Source organism: Chanodichthys erythropterus, chromosome 17 (assembly GCF_024489055.1).
Source record: "Chanodichthys erythropterus isolate Z2021 chromosome 17, ASM2448905v1, whole genome shotgun sequence".
NCBI classification, from domain to species: Eukaryota; Metazoa; Chordata; class Actinopteri; order Cypriniformes; family Xenocyprididae; genus Chanodichthys; species Chanodichthys erythropterus.
Window position 1 is genome coordinate 6465792 of NC_090237.1, and position 23703 is coordinate 6489494.

The window sequence follows — 23703 nt, forward strand, 5'->3', positions numbered from 1 at the left end:
CTTTAAAACTTGACTCTTCTGTAGTTACATTGTGTACTAAGACCGACGGAAAAAGAAAAGTTGCATTTTTCTAGGCGATATGGCATTTTTTTGAGTGAGATGCTAACGGTCTAATCAGATTCAATGAACTATGCTAAGCTATGCTAAAAGTGGTACCGCCAGACCCAGAGATTGAGATGGTCCTCACTGCAGAACACAAGATCCAGGGGATGGGATTGGATATAGATCCAACTCCTCCCACTTTACATATCCCTAAACTACCAGTCTCTGCACCCTGGATCTAAACCTACCCATCTCCACCCCGTGGATCTGGATCAAACTCTTCCCACTTTACATATCCCTTAACCTAGCCGACTCTGCCCCCTGGATCTCAAGTGTTCTGCAGTGAGGGGCTACTTGGGAGATCAGCTGAATGGTTTCGAAAACAGTAAAACTCAACTGTATAACTAGGGGAGTTGATAAATGAGCCTATTTTCAAAAAAAGTGGAGTGTTCCTTTAACCTGCTACGAAAACAATGGATAAGTAGGCCTATGTCCTCAGTACTATAGTCAAACAAATGCTAACGTGCGTGTGTGTGTGTGCACTTGTGAACTTTGATCTGAAAACTATAAATGATCTACCACGGGGCTTCTGGTTTTGCTTCAGGAACCAGATGCTGATCAAGGGTTCATTATCTTAAATTTTGGATGGTTTCATGCTTGTGGCAGCGCCGACCACATGTCAGCAAACCATGTTTATCCTTGCAGATGAACCCATATTTACTCCTCCCTTTTAAAGCATAGTAGTAATAATAGTAAGCCTATTTATTTTGCAAGTATGCACAATTATATGGTCAGTTGCACTGTGTTATTTGCATTTAGCATTGTTTTTCCTTTGCCGTCTGCAACCCAGTCAGAACAAACCTGTAATTTTTGTGTCAGTGTGTGTCATTAGTCTGTTCAAGTGTTATTGGCTGACCCTTTACAGTACTAGATTGCTCTGTGGCGATCAGTGTTGCCAAGTCCGCGGTTTTCCCGTGGAATTGGGCTACTTTAAAATTGTTGCCATAGGTTTACCAGGAGAACTCCACCAAAAATGCAGATTTTACCCCCCTGAAACGTGTTTTGGCTAGTTTTGAATAGCAATTGGGTGAGTTTGTTGTGAAAACCTGGCAACCCTAGTGGCAATGCTGTTCAGTGTTGCCAAGTCTGTGGTTTTCCTGCAGAATTGGGCTACTTTAACACTGTTGCCGTGGATTGTTTTTCATGTCCATGGGTTGAAGCGACCCCAGGTAACATGATATTTAGTCCCTGGAATGCAAATTTTACCATGGGAACCCTACCAGAAACGCAGATTTTACCCGCCAGCATGCAATTTTTACTAGTAGAATAGGGAAGGCGTAGGACATTCGGCGTAAGCATTTTGAAGAATGCAGAAACCGGAAGCACGTGCAAGGCATTCATTACTTATAAAGCATATACAGTTGTATTTATTTTTTTTCGAAAATGACTGATTGTTTTGCTAGATAAGACCCTTATTCCTCGTCTGGTATCGTTTAAAGCCCTTTGAAGCTGGAGTCCATTGAAGTCCACTATAAGGAGAATAATTCTGGAATGTTTTCATCAAAAGCCTCAATTTCTTTTCGACTGACGAAAGAAAGACATGAACATCTAGGATGACATGGGGTTGAGTAAATTATCAGGAAACTTTTATTTAAAAGTGAACTAATCCTTTAACACTGTTGCCGCAGTTTGTTTTTTATGTCTGTGGGTTGAAGTGACCCCAAATAACATGATATTTAGCCCCTGCACTCTTAGCCCGGATTTTATGTTTACTTAAAAATATAATTACAATATACTTAAAATATTTAAGTTTGGTTGCATTAATTATAAAATATAAGTAAATTCTACTAATTTGTGGGTGTATTTGAATGTGTTAATAAATGTAAGTTAAATGCACTTAAATTAAGTTTTTCTCCTCACCACGCCTCCTTCACACTGGTTTGCGGCAGGTAATTGACGCCATTTTGTCGTGGTGTGTGTGAATTCAAGGAGCTGTTGATAAACAGTTGGAACATTTGTTTTGGCTGTTCTACAGACATTTTTTCCTAACATTTACCTTTTTATAGTCACCAAAGGAGAAAATCACAATTTTTAAGTTACCATCATCGAGGTCAGGGTTTGTTTTAGTTGAGCTCTTGACCCTTAACTTTTTAATATTACATTTTGTTTGGGCAGTTTTAACTGCATTAAAACCAACCAGACAAGCAAAGTTAAAAGATGATCAGGTGATGTTGGTTATGTTTTCACATAATCATTATTTGATCTGAATCACTGAACTCATTTAGAGCCCAATCTCTGAGTTAGATTTACATCATTGATTACAAAAGCACTGTGAATTTTTTTTTTTTTTTTAAGTTGTCCTTATCACAAAAAAAAAAAAAAATATTATATTTTAGGCACACAGAGACATCAAGAATCAACCTGTGAATCTCAACGACGGTGACAAGCAACATGTTCTGATAAACAGATCAACTCTGAACATTAGAAAACAAGCTACTAAAAAGTCACAGAAAAACAGCAAAATTTAAATAGTGAGAATAAAGAAAATTACTAAGACAATTCAGCTCGTAATTTATTCATGCAGCAATGCATGATGGGAGGCATGGATGAATTTTGATTGGTGGCAAGTTAACTTGCTTAGTACATTGAACTTAAATATACTAGTTGTAATAACTACAAAATAATTAATATTACAAAACATTTTAAGTTAAATGAACTCGAATTATTAAGTTCACATTACTTAATCATTACTTAATTTTTTTAGGGCAACCAGTTTCCTCAAATTTTTTAAGTAAATTCAACTTATCTGGGCTAACAGTGTGGAATGAGAATTTCACCAGCAGAACCCCACCAAAAATGCCATTTTTAGTGGGGGATCCCCCCGAAACGTGATTGGGCTAGTTTTGGACTTGTTTGAATAGCAATTGGGTGGTTTTGTTGTGAAAACCTGGCAACCCTGGTAGCGATGCTGTTCAGTGTTGCCAAGTCCGTGGTTTTCCCACAGTTGCCGCGGGTTGAAGCGACCCCTAATAACATGATATTTAGCCCCTGCAATGCAAATTTTACCAGGGCAACCTGTGGATTTTACCCGCCGGAATGTCATTTTTACCGGGGGAACCCCCTGATATGTGATTGGGCTAGTTTTTAATAGTAATTAAGCAGTTTTGTTTTGAAAACCTGGCAACCCTGATGTTGTTGTACACTTTGATATTTTGTTGCATGTTTGTACCCGTTGAACTCATTCCAGGGCTTAAGGTGGAGCTGTGTCAGCAATTACAGATCGGTCAATTACAGATGGTGGGGAATGAGGATCTGCAAGGAGAAAAGTAAGAGATCTGTTGTTTGGATAAACCAGTTAGTGAACTACACTAATTAACCAAAAAAATAGTGGTTTCCACCCTTTCATGCTTGCACACACACACACACACACACACACACACACACACACACACACACTCTTTCTTGTACATCTGCCTTTAAGGACATTTATAGGACATTCAAAATTGAGTCTACAACAGGTTTGCAAGTTAATGCATGTTTGACACTGACACATATGACCTATATAATTAAAACCACGCATACACCCACAAAGATTGAATCACTGTAAATATAGATCTGCCTGTTTACACAGAAAACACACAGTTCAAAGGGCCAGTCTTCTGAAGCACCCTATTACAGTGTCTTCATCTCATCCTGGGTTTCTTTATCTCTCTTGAACACACTCACAGAAACAGTAGCCGTAAATGTTTTCCAGCTGATTATTTAGTTTGAATGTAAGTTTGTTAATTGTATTTTTACATATCTGAAAATGGTTAGTGCTGATTTCATTTAAGGCTAGGAACTACAGCATAAGTTTTGTCTTAGGTTGAAGACACGTGACTACCATTTTGATAAAATGATGACCTACAAAACAGTTAACCATTCACACACCATATATGCTATAATTCTCCTTTATGTTTACTACTTTATAATACAGTACAGATATAATTCCACAGTCAGACAAAATAAACTTAAAAAAAGTAATTATGATTTCCAATTTCAGTCCAGGGAAAGAGTAAACTATGCTTTTAATTTGTTTTGGAAGACATACAATGTCAACAAAAGAGAGTGTTTTGTGCACAAAGTTATTGTTTGTTCTCAAAGTACAGCTCAAAATTTTCCGATTTGAATTTGACAGCATTTTTCTCCTCCCATTTGCAGATGTCAAAAGAAACAAAGTAAGGGTCTGAAAACACAACGGCAGAAAATTAACTTAAAATAATAATAAATATAATAAATATAATAATAAAATAAAAGTAATAAAGAAAGAAATCTTCAAGTTTATTCCTAAAAAGATACCTGACATATACTACATCATCCAGGGTAAAAAGAAAAAAAATAAGAAGAGAAAATTAAAGAAAAATAAACACTGTATGGGATGGAGGAAAGCAGAGGCTGGTTTTATTGAGAGGTGTTTAATTATTAATATTAATAGGCCTACATATGTGAAATATTGTGAGTGAATGAAGAACAAAAGAGCAGAGCAGCTATTAAAATTACAATATTTTATAATAAAATTACTAATTTTGCCAGAAATATGTAAACCAGCATTTATTTTATATCTAAAGAAATATGTAAACCAGAATTTATTTTATATTTAGTACTTTAGTTATAAAATAAATGCTGGTTTACATATTTCTGGAGAAAATTGTAATTTTATTATTTTAATTTGATTAAATCTTTCACTGTAACCTTATGAATGTCATTGTTATATGAAAGACACAAGTGATCACGTGAAAGGAGTTTGATGGAGGCGGGCTCTAGTGACGCAAATTAACATCGACCAATAGACGTTTCTGTTTTGCGCGCTCTGATTGGTCGATCGACAGAGTGAACCGTGAGCGCGTTTACGTCGCAGAAGTGAGTGAACACGAGCCGATAAGGTGAACTGCGTACGGGGGAAACGTGCACGTTTTTAACCCCCTGATCTGACCTGCCACTTGGATTTTGACCCAGATCAGTGATATGTAGTCACCCCTTCACCGCAGACTCACTTTCAGACCATCTATCGAAGAAGCGCTGTGCGTGGATCGATTTGTTGTTGGAGGCGAAGCCGCGCTGAGACGCTTTGAGGTCGGATAAAGTGGTCTCACACCCACCCGCATGAGCTCCACACGGACGCGGACTTTGACACTGCTGCCCAGTGAGCATGAGCCGAGATGAGCCAGAGAGACACACTGGTGCATCTGTTCGCTGGAGGGTAAGAGCTTTACTCATCAAGACTCTCGACACGTACACAAACACGCCGATTAAAACTAAAATAGCTGGAGACTTCTTTTTAATAATAATAATAGTAGTAGTAGTAGTAGTAGTAGTAATACTACTAATGATAGTTGACATATTTATATATATTATATAAGATTAATTTATATTGTTATTGTTGTTAATTTTTATAAAAAGAGCCATTGTTTTACTTTTTCTTATTTTTGAGAGTTAAAGGGATTTCACCTAAAAATTAAAATCTTGACAATTTAGTAAATGATGACAGAATTTTAATTTTTGAGTGAATTATCCCTTGTATTATGTGTTTGATATGTGCCGAGACTTCTTAATTCCCCTTAGTGGAAGACTTTTAATTTGGTAGGTATGTGTGTTTGGTTTATTTTATAAAAAAATAATTGCTGGTTGCATTACCATCATGCCAACACTTGGGTAAAGTTGGTTTTATATTCGCACATTCGGACTTCTGATAAATTCAGACTTTCCAATAAATGTGCAATAAATTAATGTTTGCGAATTTTAAGCAGCGACATGATATTGACAACCAACGATTGTCAACTTACAACATTTTTCACAGTTGATCAAAATAGGCAAGTATTGCTTTAATGGCATATTTACTTGTGAATGTCCACTGAATGTCCAATGTAGTGTGATTAACAAGGCTATTAAATACAGATGTCTGAATGTGCGAATATAAAACCAACTTTACCCAAGTCATGCCAACCATTTTAGAAAACAAGTGTTTGGTTATTAAATGAGAAGCGACAGCAAATCCGCCTAGGACGAAAGATTCAGAGTTCGATTCAGATTTTGGATATTCTGCGAGTAGCTTTGTGTCATTTAGCAAATGAGTCAGTATTTAAATCCAGAATCAAGTTAACTTGGTCACACTTTAATTCTCAATATTTACTAACTATTAACTATGACTTTTTCCCTCAGTAAACTCCTAATTTACTGCTTATTAATAGTTAGTAAGGTGTTAAGTTTATGTATTGAGTACGATTAAGGCTTGTAGAAAATGGTCATGCGAAATAAAGGGATAGTTCACCCAAAAAAATTAAATTCTGGCATCATTTACTCACCCTCAAGTTGTTCCAAACCTGTATAATTTCTTTGGGTCTGTTGAACACAAATTAAGATATTTTGAAGAAAGTTTGTAATTAGGGTGCTTTGGGGCACCATTGACTTCCATAATAGAAAAAAAAATGCTATGGAAGTCAGTGGTGCCCCAAAACAGTCCCACATTCTTCAAAATATCTTCCTTTGTTGTTCAGCAGAACAAAGAAATTTGTACAGGTTTGGAACAACTTGAGGGTGAGTAAATGATGACAGAATTTTCATTTTTGGGTGAACTATCCCTAAAGGCATTAAAGGTACAATATGTAATATTTTTGCATAGGGCTGGTGGATATATCGCATGAGATTGTTACACGCATTTCGTCAGTAAAGCCGGTTCCCTGATTACCGCTAAATCGGCATCACCTGCTTTCAAATGGAGCGGCTTTTAATAGACAGAGCCGTAGATCACTGACAAGCTACGCAATATTGCGTTCATTATCGCAGATGAATTGCCTTCGATAATGAACGCGATATTGCGTAGCTTGTCAGTGATCTACGGCTCTGTCTATTAAATGCCTCTCCATTTGAAAGCAGGTGATGGCGATTTAGCGGCAATCAGGGAACCGGCTTTACTGACGAAATGCGCGTGACAATTGCATGCGATTTATCGCCCAGCCCTATTTTTGCAGTAAAATATCCAAAAACAACTAGGCCAGTGTTATATATTTTGTTCTGTTGAGTACTTACAATATCCCAAATGTTTCCAACTGTTTGTAAATCATGAGAAAATTGCAATTTTAACCAAGGCTCCAGGACGTGTTAGGAGTCGCCTGTCAATACCCGCGTTACCCTCGGTTTCCGGTTTTATTTTGTATAAACCATGGAAACACCAAAGACGCTTTAATATATTACACGTTTTAATAGACAAGGGAACAACTGTTTTGATATATTTATAGACCGAAAACGAATTATGTTTGTTTTTTTTTTTGTTTTTTTTGTGAGTACAATGCACTGTAAACCCTAACGCTCAAAATACTTAATTTGTTTGAGTAGGACAAATGTAAATTAAACAAATTAGTTCAGTTAAATTAACTGTTATGGGTATTTAAAACTTTCTTTTACTTTTGAGTTCACAGCACTGACATTTCAAGTAAACTAAACTGTTTTGCCCATGCTTTGCCCATGGCACTCGAAAGGAAAGGTAAATGCTAAAATCAAGTGTTGTTTAATGTTTTTTGTGCAAGATTAATGGTAAGGGAGATTTAGTAGTGATTAATGTTTTGTTATGCTAATTTAGAAGAGTTGGTCATTGTGACCGTTTGTTAGTTTCACTCAAATAATAATAAAAGTTAATTGTACTTAACAGAAAAAAAGTTGTGTGAACTCAAAATTTCATTGTAGCAAGGTGAACTTAATATGATTGAGTTGAGTTGCAGCAGATTTCTAATTCCCAGAATGCTTTGCATCAGAGTGTATAAATGTTGAAATTAAGTGTTATTTTGTGTGTTTTTGCATAGGGAGACATAAGTTAGTGTTTAATGTTGTGTTCTGTTGGGATTGACAGGGGGTTCTGCTATGTTAGTTTTGTAGGGTTACCATTCTGGTGAAGAGTAGACCGTGTGGTGAGGTTGAGGATGTCTCTTTGTCTCTTTAGTCTCTTTGATAGTTATAATAGCATGTGTTTTTTTGCTAACTGACATTTAACCAAGATCTGAATGTGATGTTTATGTAAATTAACTATGTACTTGAATGGGGCGAGGCTGAGAACTGTGGGAGCGAAGGAATGCCAGTCATGTGATTGTTAATGTGCACCACACTGGCCTTGCTCCACTTCCATGGCTCTCGGCCCCGCCCCACTTGTCACAAAAATTTTCTCCATCATACAGTACGTTTTAAAATGTATTGCATGCCATTTATCAACACGAGACATCCAATATTTAATATGATATTCTAAAATCGATCTATCTTACTGCAGTGTGTAACAGATTCTCACAGCAGCCGCCAAGCGAACGCACAGAGTAACGTTATAACATAATTTTCAACACACTCAAATGTATCTAATATGATAAACAGACCTGTGTTACCTCATACTCATGACCGGAAAAGCGGAAGTGGCGCCGGCGACTGTGTCATAATAAAAGTCCCGCTGCTCGTGAGGCGTGTTGTGCAATCGCTCATTCAGGTCCCACAACACTCGCTCCTGCTCTGCTTCATACTACAATAACGTTAATAATCGCATCCATGAACATGATTTCTTCCCGACTCCAATCCCTATTCTTTTGCACCATCCGTTGAGATGGAGACCACATGTCCCAAGATTCCGCTCTAAAACGTCATCAAACTACGTATTTGTTTTGAATAGGCTTCTAGTGACCTCTAGTGGCCAAAATTATGACATATTGTACCTTTAATATGTGCTTTATAAGTACTAATCCAATATAAAGCCAATATCCAAGTAATATGCATGCTAACAAGAATTGGACCCTAAACTAAATATTGAGAATTGGACCCTAATCTAAATTGTTACTGTTAAGTAGGTGCTAGTTAACTTTTTGGGTTTACTAAGTCAAAAACTAATGCAACTGTTTCCAAAAACTGAAAAATTTCATTATTGTGTCACACACAATATTCAAAAAAACACTTGAAGCTCAAATAAGCCTGTCATCTGACCTCTTTTTTTTTTTTTTTTTTTTTTTCTTCAGAAGACTTCAATCTTTTAGCCTGTGTTTGATGCAGTATTTACATTAATAATGTTTACATTCCATATTCTCACACATATATACATATATACTCAATACTGTACACATAGTAAATGTGGTCTGATTGCTCCACACTGCTGAAATCTTTGCATTTCCACAGGAAGAACAAATCTGATGTAACAGAGGAACAGACCGCTGGGCTGATAATGACTCTGAAAATGACACTTACTTTCAACACAACTCAATAAATCACTGATATATGTGACCAGACACTCAGCTTGATTCTAAAATGCAAAGAAAATCAACAAGTACAAACATACCTAAATATAAACGGAGCATTGTGGTTTGCAGTATGACTATGCATAATTTAGCACCACCATCCCAAGAGATCTTGAATTCAGCCTCACTGATGTTTATATTACAGTCTATATATAGAGAGAAACCTCAAGATATTTGTGCTCGAATTCTTTAAGATATTTCCAGATATTACAAAGACAAATTAAAATAGTTTTAATCTGTAATACTTTAATAGCAAGAATGGGTTTTTGTAAGTGACAGTTGTAGGTTTCAGGAACTCATCTGATCCGTAACTGGCATGAGGGAATCATTATTCCTGGCATTGATATTCTCATTTATTCATTGTAGCGTGTGCTATAAATATCTGTCCTTAGATAAACTGGCACAGTGTTTGAAATAGGACTATTGACGGGCACTCTCATTTACTCTCTGTCGACAGTATATGGCACTGTCTAAACTAAAGAACAGGCTTTTTATTGCATCGTTTTGTCCCATCTACTCATGTTATTAGGAACTGTTTTACAAAAAACATTAACGTTTTTTAACATAAATTGCACCTTTGTTTGGTTTATTTCTGTCTCATCAACGGTTCCTCTAACATTTCTGTAGCTGTAGTTTTAGATTCGTATCACATGTATCACATCTCTCGGATGCCTTTTTCCATTGGAAAATACAGATAGCATGTTGTTCCCGGCTCGTGAGGGATGGTTTGGGTTACTGTTTTGGCTGACCCATATCTCCCAGCACGAGTGCAGGTTTTGGAGATGATTAAGGGCAACTCACCTTTCACATTAGAGTTGAAACTCTATCACCCTCATTTCCTCTAAATCTGTTGTGATGTTTGACTGAAGTCATGTGGCTATCAGATAAGCCATGGCACGACTGACCCACATCGCGCGGTCAAACTTTCAACTGTTATTGGTCGAATTTGGCCATTTCTTCAGCTTGAATTCCTTTTGATTTTCTGTGTCTCTTTTTTCACTGTATGTCTGTCTTTCGCTCTCTGTTTCTCTCAGATGTGGAGGCACGGTGGGTGCGATCTTGACGTGTCCATTAGAGGTGGTGAAGACGAGGCTTCAGTCTTCTTCAGTAACGCTCTGCATCTCTGAGGTGCATCTGAGCACAGTTAATGGAGCCAGCGTGGCACGTGTGGCCCCTCCAGGGCCCGTTCACTGCCTCAGGTACGCATGTCAACAAGTTAAACCCTTTTCAGTAGTGCATACAGTATGTAAACAATTTCTTCTTTAATTCTTTAAGGGATTAGTTCAATTCAGAATTAAGATTTCCTGATAATTTACTCACCCCCACGTCATCCAAGATGTTTATGTCATTCTTTCTATAGTTGAAAAGAAATTAAGGTTTTTGAGGAAAACATTCCAGGATTTTTCTCTATATAGTGGACTTCATTGGGGTTCAACGGGTTGAAGGTCCAAATTACAGTTTCAGTGCAGCTTCAAAGAGCTCTACATGATCCCAGCTGAGGAATAAGGGTCTTATCTAGTGAAACAGTTGGTCATTTTTAAAAAAAAAAAAAAAAATTTAAATACTTTTTAACCATAAATGCTCATCTTGCACTAGCTCTACAATGCACCACGCATTACGTAGTCACATTGGAAAGGTCACGCGTGACGTAGGCAGAAGTACCGATAACAAAGCGAACATGCAGACTAAGTCAAACAGCTTTTACTAAAATTGGTAAAACTACGATGTTGGAAGTTTTTCGCCCTTTCCAACGTGATTACGTAATTCATGGCACATCGCAGAGCAGTGCAAGATGAAAAGGACTGATCGTTTCACTGGATAAAACCCTTATTTCTCGTCTGGGATCATGTAGCGCACTTTGAAGATGCACTGAAACTGCAATTTGAAAACTTTGAAAATTTGATTTGCATTGAAGTCCATTATATGAAGAAAAATCCTGGAATGTTTTCCTCAAAAACCTTAATTTCTTTTCGACTGAAGAAAGAAAGACATGAACATCTTGGATGACATGGGGATGAGTACATTATCAGGAAGTATACTAACAAAAAAATACCAAAGATGCTATGAAATTACCATGTTTTTTGGACATGAACCATGGTAATGCCATGATATTTTTTGAATTGCATTGGACTACCATAATGTGGTACATGAATATATTATTCAGTGTATATATATTTACTTGCATAAGGACGCAGGTTTGTCCATTACATATGTGTCCAATCAAAGGCCTGATCATCTTTCAGTACCCACAAACCCAAGCTCTGAGTGTCTGTACTGTATATTTGTGAGTTTTAGTAAAGATGAGAATATTTACTCTTCTGATTTAACATGTCGGTTTTAGTTCTGGATACAGGCTACACCCTGTACTGGAATAGTGCGAATGTTGCATTTGCGTTGTGAGAGTGTTGAGTCTGCGTTGCATTAGCTCAGAGTTTTGTAAACATTTGCTCTATGGTTTGTGGGCCTAAAACCGTGTGTCTGTCTTCTCTGCCAGAGCAGACGCCCCCTTTCTGTTGTCTCTTTCCAAAAATGTGGTCATATTTCTTCACTGCTCGACTAAATAAAGTCAGAAGACAAGACGAAATAGGGAGTGTTGGTTTGCCATCTTAGAATTTGTTTATTTTAGTTCTGTCATGGTCAAATCCATGAATGTAACATGTAAGTATATACATTACCAAGGCAGAGCTACTGAGTTTACACACACAGCGCATATTGCATAAAGTCTATAATCCCCTCTCTTTGCCTCTTTCTTTCTGTTTTCTTTATAATGAAACTGTTCTCAGTAGTTTCCACTCCCCCTTACCCAACCAATCACTGCCCTCACACTAAAACACTTCGTCCTGGAGTTTGGCTCTCGGATGAATTGTGTGTGTGTGTGTGTGTGTGTGTCTGACTCACTGGTTCAGAGAATGGGCCCCTTCACAGAAAGTTACTAAAATACTAAAGACCAAAGAAATGTAGAGACTTTGGTCTCTTATCAAAGTAATAATAAAATCATTATACACTTACTCATGGTTTATGGCTTGTTATGCAACCTGTCCATGTTGGCATCTGTCTATTGGCTTTGTGTTACCTGAAAAAAATTGCATCTAAATACCGTAGACTTTGATTGGATGCTATGCCTTGGAATGAAGCATTTTAGCCACCTTTCCTTTTTAAAAGTTGACAAGTCTGTTAATTTCGCCATCCCAACTATGCCCAATTACGCCCAGTTATATGCATAGTTGCATTGGTTTTTTTTATAATATTGTATAATATTTTTTAATTATGTTTCAAAATGTCTTTACAAAGAACACAATTTTTTTTCTCATTTAAAATCTCATTACTGTAATACAGCTGTAATACAGTTCATCCTGTCTCAGGGCTCCAGACATCAACCAAATGGGCGCATTCTGTGACCATGTTTTGTAGGGTTATGTGTGTGAGAGGGTGAGTGTCCGGGAGTGTCTAGTCAACTGTGTGCGTCACTCACGAGTCATCGGTGTGTCTCGCTGTCAACACGTCTAACGTCACAGCTCAGTCAAAAATGGCGAAATGAACCATTGACTCTCACCAGAGCCAGGCCCTCTACTGTGGAAGCTTGTTTCGATCACTGAATAAAAAATTAAAAAAGTGTAGGAAATATTGTTGTCTTGCCTTTTTTGCCACAATGGCTTCTTCTGACTCGTCATCTGATTTGCTATAGAGCAGGGGTGGGGAACGTTGATTCTGGAGGGCCATTGTCCTGCAGAGTTTAGCTCCAACCCTGAAAAAAACACTCACCTGCCTGTAACTTTATTGCCTGGCAAGGCCAGACTGATATCTCTTCTACAAGATATATCAGTCTGGTCAGTCCGCCCTCCGTCGCGATTAGAGTCAACTCCAAACTGTACCGTGCAATCAGATTTGTTTATTTCAGTGACGAAAACTTCACTCTAGTCACTCTAGTGCGGCGAAAGTCCCTTCAATATCAACAAAGATTGCGCACGGGAGACCCGAGAGTTTGTTCTATTCAGCCGTGAATTCAGTTTTAAATGACCAAAAAGACATTCATTATTTACTTTTTGCTGTTGACTCTCTTGTCGCTTTGCAATTGCATATCCGCCCTTCTCTGATTGGTTTACTCCGCTTCCTGTTTGCTTGGATTTGCTCCGCCCTAGAAATCGAATTGATTCTGTGGCCAACCAGACTCATCCGCTGGTACAGTGGTGAGGCTGGATATTCCAGGCAAGTAATTTTAGTAATCCTGAAGACCTTGACTCGCAATTGCAAGAAAAAACTTCAGAATTGCGAGTCAAGGTCTTCAGGATTACTAAAATTACTTTTATATCTCGCAATTCTGACTTTATAACTATCCATTCTGACATTATATCTAACAATTCTGATATTTTTCTCACAATTCTAACTTATTCTCGCATTTCTGACTTTTTTTTCACAATTACGAGATATAACCTCAGATATAATATAGATATAATAAAACCCTGAGATATAAAGTCAGAATCGCAAGATATAAACTCGCAATTGTGAGGGAAACAAGTAAGGATAGTGAGATAAAAAGTTGGGGTTATCTTTTATTTATTTTTTTTACATTTCGACAGAAACAAGCTTCCATACGCAGGGGTGGGGAACATGACCCTGCAGACCCTGCAGAGTTTAGCTCCAAACCTAATTAGTACACCTGAAGCTAATCAGGGTCTTCAGGATTACTAAAGTTACAGGCAGGTGAATGTTTTTTTCAGGGTTGGAACTAAACTCTGCAGGACAATGTTCCTCCAGGATCATTCCCCACCCCTGCACTATAGTAAATCAGATGACGAGTCAGCTGTTGTGGTGAAAAAAAAATATGCCAAGACAGATACATTAAGAAAACCGCATTGCTACTTTCAACAGCATTTCGCAGGCAGGAATCTAGCTTTCAGTCTGACTCTGAAATGAAAGTGAAATTTAACAGTGTATTTCATAGCTAGGGTGGAACCACCAAATTCAAAGGTTAAATTGAATTGTTAAAAAAGAATTGTGTGAAAAAAAAAAAAAAAAAAAAATGTCCACTCCTAGTGGCCCACAGGGGGATGTGCTCTGAGGGAGAGTAAGGAGAGGCAGGAGTTGTTTACTTGTTCTGATGCTCTAATGACCACTAATCTCATGTTTACATTTAATGTATTTGTTTGTACTGTCCACATCTATAAATACATTTGTTAAGCTGTGGTTCTTACTGTAATGTCCGTAATGCTGCTGATCCATATGAAGCCTATTTATTACAAAAGCGTTTGTTAGTAATACAGTTAAAATGGCGGGAAAATATAAACAATTGCATTGTGGGTCAATTTAAAGTGTTAGTTCATCCAAAAATGAAAATTCTGTCATTAGTTACTCACCGTCAAACCCGTAAGACTTTCATTCATCTTCAGAACACAAATGAAGATGTTTTATGTTTTATATTATTATTTTTGCAGTTATCAATTTGTTTGAATTACTTAATTGTACTGAAAATATCCCAATGAATGTCACAATAAACAAAAATAGGATTCATTTAAAATGACATGTTTTCTGTTGATTTTGTAGTAAAACACGAGACATTTATTCCACCTCAGCCCCCAAACATTTCTCAAGAGCCACGTTGCATGTTTTACCAACACCAGACTGTCTTTATAGTGTTCATAAAGCCATTCAATACAAAAAAATGTTTGTTTTGCGCTTCTGTTGATTTGTGTCTCTCTCTGTTTGTCTCAGATTAATTCTTGAGAAGGAAGGGCCTCGTTCTTTATTCCGGGGTCTGGGACCCAATCTAATCGGAGTGGCTCCTTCACGGTGAGTGTTTGACCATTCATGCAGTTAAACAGGCTGATCGAAACATGTCAGCGAGTGTATGGGAAACAGTAAGAATGTGTAGTCCTTCAGACAGTCATTCGGACTGCAGAGCGACTGATGCAATCCCTGCTCAACCGGTAAAGCTGCAAGTTTACAGGGCTTGAAATAAACACACAGATACAGCGTTCAGTTTTGGGGTTTTTTTATAGGTCAAACACACCATGATCTTATCAGCCATGCATGGTGCAAATTACAGGACTTCTGACCCCCAATTAAAGGGATAGTTCACCCAAAAATGAAAATGCGGTCATTTACTTGTTTTGTATGATATTTCTTCTGCAGAACACAAAAGATATTTTGATGAATGACTTCTTCTTACATTGATAAATATCTTCTTTTGTGTTCCACAGAAGAAAGTAAGTCAGTTTTGGGTGAACTGTCTCTTTAAGGCCTGAAAAGTACATACTAAATCATTGTAATTTTCAATTAAAGTATCATCAACATAAAGAAAACATGTGCTTTTCAGGCCTTGCCCTGCACTTTTCCACCACTCAAGCATTTTTTCGGTTTTCTGGAACAATGAAGCTTATAAACTGAAACTGTTACACCTTCGGGCCAAGGTGTAACAGCCCGCAAACTGCTCTAAGAAGAACAGCACAGCTTAAAGAGCGATTAAATAAATGAGCGGGCATGATAAATGGAGGTTTTAACATTTGGCATCTGTTTGAACAGATGTTTTACGTGCATACGTTCAGGATAAAGTGTTTATCCAATGAGGCACGCATGATAAATCGGTGCTAACTGACACTGGGCCTTACTTAAAGTTATGTAAACGTGTTATATGGACAAAAAGGTGAGATCAAACTTGAGATTAGTTGCTGAGCGTGTGGAAAGTGTTTCCATGTTGGACGAGTCCCCATGCTTCAGTTAACAGCTTCAGGATACTGCATGTGCAAACATTTGTGATTACATGTGAGGGTTTGCGAAGAACAGATTGTCTCTGTGAGCTGCCTACGTAGGCATCATAGTCCCCAATGGGTGTTTTGAAAGGTGGGGATAGGCTGCATTAAACAACTTGCCAGCATTGCATACAGTATATCATTGAGAAAAATCTTGTTTGGGACATGTTAGATGGTTTCTAGCTGGTCTAAACTGGAATTTAGCTGGTCATTGATTGGTCAAACAGGCAGCTTGTTTCAAAACCCAACTTAAACTATTATGAGGTTGGTTTGTTGGAGATAATGATCGACTTGGACCAGCTAATGACCAGCTTCCTTACTGAAAAGAACATCTTAAACCATCCTAAATGTAAATGGTTTTCTCATCTTGGTTGGTTTAGAATGTCTCCAGTAATACTTTTTATAATGGGGAACACATCTTCACTATTAACTATGACTTTTCCCTCAATAAACTCCTACTTTACTACTTATTAGTAGTTAGTAAGGTAGTTGTTAGGTTTAGGTATTGGGTAGGATTAAGAATGTAGAATAAGGTCATGTAGAATAAGGCATTAATATCTGCTTATTAAGTACTAATAAACAGTCAATATTCTAGTAATATGCAAGCTAATAAGCAACTAGTTAAAAGACCCTAAAATAAAAAGTTACCAAGTCTCCCGGACTGGCCAAGATTATATTAATCAGATTAATCAGAAAATATCTGTATTTTATTGCAAATGCTTTCCAATGTTTTTGTCCAAACAATGTGCAAATTTGGACCACTAATGGCCGGCTTCCTTGCTAAACATCTTAAACCAACCTAAATGGTAGCTGATTTAGTTAGTCTCCCGGCCTGGCCAAGATGATGTTAATCAGATTTATCAGATAATACCTGTATTTTATTGGAAAAACCTGTTATTGAACATACTGTCCAATGTTTTCTCCAAACAATGTGCAAATTCAAGGCTATGAAACATAAATATAAATGTATGAATTTAAACTATGCATTATAAAATTTGGCCGCAATGCATTTATTCTTTGAAAAATCAAGCTTAGCTTTGGTAGTTGTTTATAACAAGATAGATGGTTTTAGCTATTGTAAGATGGAAATAAGTGGGTCACCAAACAGCTATTTCCATCCAGTATTTGGTTGGTTTGTTGCCGGTTTGGACCAGCTAATGACTTGATATGATTTATTAGACAAAAAAGTAGTGAAATACACTTATTTGATGTAAAGCACAAACTTTACTCCTAGTGACACACAGGTTACATTGGCCTTGCATACTGTAATAAATGCAAAGCTACAATAAGTTTCTACATTTGCAAAATTTGCAAAAAACAATCAAACATCCACACAATACACTAATACAAATGCATCACTAAAACAACCTATCTAATAACCAACTTTTGGCATTAAAAATAAAACAAACCATATTTAAAAATACAATGTAATATCCATAAGCCTTTGCCTAGTATTAAAACAATGTTTCTCACCAGTTTCCCTGCTGCCAAAAAAAAAAAAAAAAAAAATGGAAAAGGCCAGAACGGTTAGCTTGTCTTAGCTGGTTTAGTTAGTCTCCCAGCCTGGCCAGTTAGTGTTCAGCTGGTTTATCTGGTTGGTTTAGTTAGTCTCCCAGCCTGGCCAGTTAGTGTTCAGCTGGTTTATCTGGTTGGCAACTCAATCTCCCACACTAACCAAAGTGGCCAAACCACAATGCCAGAGCAGTCTGTTTTTGTTCAGTATGTTAGGTTGTGTGTTATTACTCATGTGCATCCTGCTGTGTTTTCAGGGCCATCTACTTCGCAGCCTATTCCAGTGCAAAGGAGAGACTGAACCATGTGTTTGAGCCAGACTCCACACAGGTCCACATGACGTCTGCTGGGATCGCAGGTAACTTCCATTACATTTGACCATGTGATTCAACTACATTCCTGATGGGCTCAGATAGTGACGGGTTAACACGTCATCTCCATTGATCCTTGATTGCATGTGTAGATGCGTCTAGCATATTTTGAATTTTTCCCTTTTGTTTCATGCTTTGTCTCTGAGTAACAGGCCAGTAAATGTCACATGGCCAGAAGAGGGCATGTGTGTGCTTGTGCCTTCTCACCTGTCACTTGGACTTTTGCCAAGGAGGATTTAGATTCACACTCTGAGTACATATGCTAGAGTTTTTTTACACCTTTAAGCTGTTTGTTCATTGTTTAAGACATTTGATTGACAGGAAGTCCTTCAAAAGAGAATCACATGGGGAGATCTGTCGATTATTTCTTCTATCAATTGATTAATCAGATGATTTCTTTATTTTATGGGAAAAACGTGCACATACTGTACAATGTTTACCTGTAAACAGTGTGCAAATTCTATGAAAACAAATATAAGCTGTGCTAACATTGTGCAAAAGATGTTTAAGTTGAGCAAATATTTGTCCAGTTTTAAAACAGCAGAACACTTTAAATCAAGTTCTGAATGATAATAAAGAAAAAAAAGTCTCACATGATCTTTCAGAAATCATTATAATATGCTCATTGCTGCTTTTTATAATTATTTTCAATGTTGAAAACAGTTCTGCTGCTTAATTTTCTTGCGGAAACTGTGATGAATTTCTTTCAGAATTCTTTGACGTTCAAAACAGCAGCATTTATTTGAAATAAAAATATTTTGTAAGTAAATGTCTTTACTGTCACCTTTTATCATCACATCCTTGCTCAATAGAAATATTAAATTCTTTCAAGAAAAAGAACAAATATTACTGACCCCAAACGTTTGAATGGTAGTTTGTTATAAAAAGTATGAAAGTATCCGAAAGTGGCTAATTGTGCAGTGTGTGAAGGTTAGGATTCATTTTCAGCTCAGTAAAATTGCACCTTAATCTTTCCAGGGTTCACGGCAATAACGGCAACCAACCCAATTTGGTTGATTAAGACACGTCTACAACTGGATGCCAGGTAAATACTGACAGAAATGTGGCATACTGTTTGATTAATATCCTTAGTGACTGATTCCTTAGCCAGAGATTATGGTTTTAACTTGAACTAGTTCTTATTATTCCTGATCCCAGATTAAGTTTTGTTTTCCACTCACTAAAGCATGTGTTGTTCTGCACAGGAACCGCGGGGAGCGTCGTATGAACGCGTTTGAGTGTGTGCGGCGCGTGTATCAGACAGACGGTCTACGTGGGTTTTACCGTGGCATGTCTGCATCCTACGCGGGCATCTCAGAGACTGTCATCCACTTTGTGATCTATGAAAGTATCAAACGCCGTCTTTTAGAGGCCAAAGCAGCAACGCACATGGATGAGCATGAGGACACAGCCAAGGACGCGTCTGACTTTGTGGGCATGATGCTGGCAGCCGCAACCTCCAAGACCTGCGCCACATCGATAGCCTATCCACACGGTGAGCATGTCAAGATGCATGTGTATTTTCCCATCAGAGCACTATTTCATCTTAAAGGGTTAGTCCACCCAAAAATGAAAATTCTGTCATTAATTACTCACCATTGTGTCATTCCAAACCTGTAAGACTTTCCTTGTGTTTCCTTTGGAAGTTGGAACACAAATGAAAATCTTTTTAATAAAAACTGAGAGATTTTTTTCTCCCTCTATTGACAGTCTTGACAACTGACACTTTGACACTTCAAAAAGTTCATAAAGAGATCGTAAAACTAATCCATATGAACTGAGAAGTTTTGTCCAAGTTTTCTGAAGAGTTTCGATTGTTTTATGATGAACAGACTGAATTTAGGTTTGAGAACAGAAGCTCATACGTGCTGCATAACATGAGAACGAACCTCATTATTTCTTGCGGAAGCTTAAACGTGCTGCGTAACACACCAGAATCAACACAAGAAAAAAGAACATGGTATTTTATATATATATATATATATATATATATGTATGTATATATATATATATATATTTATATATATATATATATTTATATATATATATATATATATATATATATATATATATATATATATTATATGATATATGAAATATGCATTCTTTATAACAACTTGTATACAACATTATTCATTTTTCAAGCAAATATATCTATTTGTATAAATTAAATATATATTAATCCTTATTAAAGGTATTAAAGTTATTCAGTCAAGAACATTGAGTGATTTCCTCTTTTCTGTTGTTGTTTGATTAACAATAATGATGGATAGCAATGGGTTTATTAGGCTGCTGTCACTTTAAGGCCGAATGCACAGATCTAATACACTGATACACATCCGATTTTCCTCCAACTGTTTGTTCACTTATGACATAACTGACTGTGTTTACGTAAAAACTCACCAAAACAGACATTTTGACATCATTTTGTGTGTAGGTGTCCTAGGGCTGCCCTTGACTAAAGATTTTTCTATTTTTTATTTTCATTTATTAGTCGACTAATTGTACATTATATTAATAAACCATATAAATCATAATAATGAGCCTTTAATTATATAGGTATATGTATGTGAGCCTTATCAGTGCTCAAGCACACGCATAAAGCTTGCAGCAGCGCACCAGCAAACGTAATGATTATGAATTTTGTTTTGGTTCATTTTTGTGACACGCTCAAGTTCACTTGAGACCGAGACGGCAGAAAGCACATCCTGTTTGTTTTCATTATTTTATAAAAGCTTTTATAAAAGCACAACGCTTTGTTGTTATTGTGAGTTCATTCATTGACGAAAATGTCAATAGTTTTTCATCATCATTTTTGTAATTCAGAACTGTTTTTTATTTAGTTATCGTCTTGTTTTCGTCAGTGAAAAAATGAACACTGCTTTTCACATGGTTTGAAACCAATTCTGAGTGTTTTTGTTTTTCCTCTGTTCGGTTCTGCAGAGGTCATCCGTACACGGCTCAGGGAAGAAGGTAACAAGTACCGCGCGTTCTTCCAGAGTCTCAACCTAGTGATCCGAGAGGAAAGCTATCGAGCTCTTTACCGAGGACTCACCACACACCTGGTCAGACAGATCCCCAACACGGCCATCATGATGTGCACCTACGAGTTCGTCGTCTACCTGCTCGATGGCTAACCTTTGACCCGAGGTGCCTCAGTACTCATGGACAAAAAGTTATGTGGTTTTATTCACCTTGTCAAATGGTGTGTGTTCTGGGAGGAAGGTGTTAGAAGAAACGGGGTAATGACTAAAAAGTTGGTGTCTAGAAAGAAGCTTTTCCTTCCCTTTCGCTCTTTTAATGTTGTTTAAAATGATGCTGCTTCTAAAAAGCCTTGACATACCTGACTAAAGATTACAAGACGGATGGAGTGTGTTACATTAACATCAGCACCAGTTCACCTTTAACCCCTCAGAGTTTGGCTTTCCATCTCAAACAGCACTTCACGTCAAATTGATCTTGAATGTGGTTTCAGCGATTTAGTTCTGTCGGAGAACCTGTTGTGTTGGCAGGTCATTGAGGGTTTTGTCTGCCCCATTTCTGGACTATGTTGGGGATTTTCTCAAGCTCTGAGCTGGGAAGGCATTGGAGGGCACCCAAACAGAGGCTCACTTCCTGTCTGGAAATGGCCATTCGGGTTGCTCTTACACCATGCAGTGCAAAAACAGGAAGATCCTACATAGATTCACATACCTGACACTGTGCGCACACATGTAAAAAAATAAATACAAATGTCTAAGAGAGTGTTTTGTCGTTTTGACACTGTACAGGTGTGTGTGCTAGTCTCAAGAGTGTCATATTTGTGCGTTTATACATGTTGTCATGTGTTTGCCGCCCATATTTGACCTTAACACATGAATGTAAAAATCAATGCAGCCAAAGTAGGTTGTTGGCACAAAACAATATTTAATAAATATATGTTCTGTTCTCAGCAGAAAAATTACTAATGAAAGAAGGAATAATAATTTAAATTTGTAAAAAGAATTAAGTATTATGCAAAAAAAAAAAAAAAAAGCCACTGCACTGTAACACAAAATAAGCTTATTTTTCTTGGTGAGCATGTTGTGCCCCCCCCACACCAAACACACACAGAGAGCACAAAAAAATCTGAGAGTGTGTGGCTGCTCTGCTGAATGCCATAAATTCCTCATGCCGCAAAAAAAAAAAAGTTTTTCATTTTTGTCTTGTTTTGCAGTCAAAATACCTAGGCATCCATTGAACAAGATCCATTTACTCGAAAAACCAAAATTGCATTATATATTAAGGCTTTTTAAGACAATATTGAATTTCATTATTATTGTATTAAAATTTAATAATAACCTCAAGAAAAAGTGAAATCTTAATTCCTTTTAGATTTACACTTAACAAAAAAGAAATTTGCCAATGAGTTGAGACAAATAAACTTAATTCAGTGTATATTTACGGAAAATGCCTTGATTCTTAATTTCAAGTGAATTGATTTTGTTTTAAGGATGTTTTAGATCCTTTTTTCAAGGAAAACAAGACAAAAATACTGTTAAAATGTTTTTGCAGTGTGGACAAAGAAAAACATTAAAATAAAAATATAGACAAGCTGTCAAACGCATGTTTTCTCTTTACGACGCAGTTTTGTATCTGGTTCTCTCACTTTTTCATGCCTTTATGATTTGATATGACTCCCCCCCCCCCCAACCCTAGTGTTTTGTTGTTGTTTACAGTCAATTTGGTGTGAAAGGTGAAATAACATGCTCTGTTGTCACTGTTCATTATGACATTAATATTCAGCAGTTGATCTTATGGAAAAATAAATGCATATGAGAAAACAATGAAAGACTTGTTTATTTTGGGTTGGATGGAGTTGCTGAATGTTTCTCGCTGAAGTAAATGTACAAATGTGAAGAGCTGGAAATTTCTGAATTGAGATTTTTCTGATTAGACATTCACATTCACTTTAATTTTACTTTCACACGTGCACCAAGAGATTTTGTGTGCACATGAAACCAGGAAATGTGTGTGGATTCCAGTAAAGCAAAAATTCCTTTTAACTTGTTACACGAGTGATTCAGCATTACAGGTCCATACTGGTGTAGTTTGGTCAAATCTACATGGAGGAAAGTTGTTTAGTTGTCAAAGCAGGTAAGAAATTTACTGAATAAGAAGCTAATGTTTTATTACTATTATTATTATTTGCATATATGTAAACTGTAGTAAACACGTGTTTCTTTTGGTAACAAGTTAGACTTAGGGTTATGTTTTTATATAAACAAATTCACAAAAAGTAAAGTATTTTTGTACACTGAAAATTTTAGTTTTCATGCAGAAATTGTTAGTAAATTTCAGATAATTACAAAGAATGGGTAAGTAACACTTTGAATTTAAGTCACTATGAAGCAAAATGAACCATATTGTAAAGTGGAATATTGCTGTGTTTATTATAAATTCTCCCTGTTCACAATCTTTAATCAAAGTTATACATAATTCCCCACTCTTTGAAAAGAAATCTAATTTCTGATGACGTGTATACTGGCGCGAAACAGACGTCACTTTCCCGCCAGAACACGCTCCCTCAGCTGGACTGGGGTGCGTTTCCCAAAGCGAACTATGGTCGCAAGTTCCGTCGTTACCAATAGAGTTCAATGGGACTTACGACCATGGTTCACCAACGATGCTTTCGGGAAACTCACCCCTGAGTGGCGAAAAAGGACCTGCATGACTGGATTTAATAGGGAAACTGCGAAAACGCGAGTAAAACAAACG

General features: G+C 37.0%; 1 protein-coding gene across 1 annotated transcript; it reads left to right on the plus strand.

The window, feature by feature from the left end:
- Nucleotides 1-4917: 4917 nt before the first annotated feature.
- On the plus strand, nt 4918-22765 carry slc25a36b (solute carrier family 25 member 36b). The gene is made up of 7 exons (XM_067364875.1): nt 4918-5281; nt 10373-10537; nt 15048-15125; nt 17854-17954; nt 18946-19012; nt 19173-19462; nt 20911-22765. The coding sequence occupies exons 1-7, from the start codon at nt 5241-5243 to the stop codon at nt 21102-21104; spliced, it is 936 nt and encodes a 311-aa protein (XP_067220976.1). The 5' UTR covers nt 4918-5240; the 3' UTR covers nt 21105-22765.
- The last annotated feature ends 938 nt before the right edge of the window (nt 22766-23703 follow it).